Source organism: Micromesistius poutassou (genome assembly GCF_964030765.1).
Source record: "Micromesistius poutassou genome assembly, chromosome: 6".
NCBI classification, from domain to species: domain Eukaryota; kingdom Metazoa; phylum Chordata; class Actinopteri; order Gadiformes; family Gadidae; genus Micromesistius; species Micromesistius poutassou.
Window position 1 is genome coordinate 7,415,804 of NC_140276.1, and position 2,500 is coordinate 7,418,303.

The window sequence follows — 2,500 nt, forward strand, 5'->3', positions numbered from 1 at the left end:
CAATGCCGTTTTAGTGTGTGTGTGCGCTGTGCGTGTGTGTGTGTGCTTGTTTGTTTCTCAGGGTGGTGACTCATATCTTTCAGATGACACATAAAGCCTAACGATGCTGTTGTTGCAAACATATGGTCACCATAGCAACCTATTATTTAAGAACACAACAATAACAACAACAACAACATGGAACACAGAAGTTGTTAGAATAGAACAGAGATTAATTAGGTCCATTCAACAGACTAGAGTCAAACAATAATTGCAATATAGAATAGTATAGAGCTGTACCCTGGAAATCCAGAGTTCTGGCGAGAGCACAATTTGAATTTGCTCAGCGAGTCACTCTGGGAACGACCCGATGCCCCTGGCCCAGAACATGAACCAATCACCTCGGTGTATCTGATATAGGCGGGGCCAAAAGCGTTGCTGTTTTACCGATCGTATACCACAAGCGTCTTATCTATTGGTTAGCTCCGCTGGTCTGGATCCGTCACCCCTTGTATTCTTCTGATTGGTCGTAGTGTTATCCAATTGCGTGCAGTGATATTTTCAAATGCATGCTTGGTTCCGCCCCTCAAGTTGGGCCATTTCCATTTTCACCCTACATCTTTCTAGATGTGGGTCTGGATTTCCAGGCTAATAGAACTGCCCATGCAAAATATGCTTACAGACCTGAGATCCAACTAAGTAAGTAGCATTCATTTCACCTAATATTATCTTGACTAAATCAACCCGACATACACATGATCAACAAGTGTTTCTTGACAACAGAGAGGAATAGACAGGTAAAGGGAGAGAGCATAAAGGTCGGTCCCTCACTGTACGTTACAGTCAATACCCCTCATAACAAGCAGTGAAGCTGTGGGGCACCATTGATGCTTTTACAGGTGAATGAGGCTCACATTCTGAGTCCATGTTAATAAAAATAGCCTATAGATTGAATAAAGATATGAGGACATATCCACGCAAGGCAGATCATTTTAATGGTGGATTTCTTATACTTTGTCTTTCAGAGAGGATCAGACACACTGAGAGCAGATACAGACAGGTGAGTAGTCGTGTACACGTGTGTGTGTGTGTGTGTGTGTGTGTGTGTGTGTGTGTGTGTGTGTGTGTGTGTGTGTGTGTGTGTGTGTGTGTGTGTGTGTGTGTGTGTGCGTGCGTGCGTGCGTGCGTGCGTGCGTGTGACTGTGTGTGCATGCATGCAGGCATGTGTGTCTGTGTGTGTGTGCATGTGTGTGTGTGTGTGTGCGTGTGTGTGTGTGTGAGAGAGAGTGATACACAACATATGATGATATGATGATATCATGATACACATATAAGTTGCTGGGTATTGAGTGTGGAGTTAATCTGAGGTATCTCTCTGCCCCCCCCCTCCACCCCCCTCCTCCACCCGTAGGTACTCCGGATCAGGTAGCTCGGGCGCAGCGTCCATGAGGAAGGTACGAAAACCCCAACACTTTCCACCACACCGCTGTGGACGATAATCGATAATGACACTAAATCAATGTTCGCTCCAATTACGTTCTTCGTCTTCCTTCCTCTTACACACTCTATAACGACGTCCTTGGTCGCCCTATAGACTTTCGCCGCAACAAAAGTGTGGCGATAGATTAGAAGAAAAGGTCATTTTAGTAAAGATTCTGCTTGCCACACCACCCCGCTTTCCTCGGAAAACAGAACGTAACGCACAACCTTTTCACAACCTTTTGATATCTTTCCCTAATCCTTATTAAATCTTTTCTGATACCCCGACACGCACGCGCTGGTTTCCAACTGCTCTCCTAACAAGCCACTACAGTGTGTGACGCACTTTCTGTTTTTCTGCGAAATACCAAACAAACGATAATAAAAAAATCCTCCGTGTTGGGTTATGGATTACCTCCAGATTGTGGCCATCTTAGCGCTGCGTTTCCCACGCAACCCGTAATCCGTTCAGCTGTGAGTCCCTCCAAGCCAGACTGACCGTCGTCGCCCCTTCCTGAGAGGAGGGGCTTAGCGCCATCTGACTGCCTCTACGCGCCGTCCCCTGATAGCCCCGTGATTGTGTTCTGCTGATGCCTTTTCTCTCCCCTTTGTCTCTCTTTTCACTCTCTTTTTGGTCTCTCTCTCTCTCTCGCTCTTGTTTTTCTTCTAGTCTTTCCATTACACCTCTCTAAGAACGAAACCCAAAAAGAGAAGTAAAGGTAGTCGTGCTTTTGTTCGGTTCTTTCTAGTCTTGTGTGTTTTGTCGTACTTTGGTTTAGAGTTCAATTATGCTGTTGTGGAAAAATGAATCCACTCATAAACATTTTCGATCTAAATGGCTACTTAATGGCATATATAATCCTGACTAAAGAGAAAATGGCCAACATGCATTTCATTTAATTTTCATTTCATAGTCTATATACAATTAAAAAAAATATTTCAATTTATAAAAGTCCTATTCCTTTAACTTTAGGTTTCATTATCATTTATTTTCACGTGCATGATATAATATTTCAGTTTGGAGTGAACAAACATTTGATAG

At 43.7% G+C, this 2,500-nt stretch overlaps 1 protein-coding gene across 1 annotated transcript in view; it reads left to right on the forward strand.

Annotated features, from left to right (window-relative positions):
• LOC311344797 (connector enhancer of kinase suppressor of ras 2) overlaps positions 1–2,500 on the forward strand; it is a gene marked incomplete at both ends in the record, with an annotated part of 53,224 nt that overhangs the window by 42,545 nt on the left and 8,179 nt on the right. The window contains 3 exons of the mRNA XM_084469137.1: positions 1,007–1,039; positions 1,391–1,433; positions 2,129–2,177. Of these exons, the coding sequence (XP_084325263.1) occupies positions 1,007–1,039; positions 1,391–1,433; positions 2,129–2,177 (125 nt within the window). The remainder of the gene's footprint in view (positions 1–1,006; positions 1,040–1,390; positions 1,434–2,128; positions 2,178–2,500) is intronic.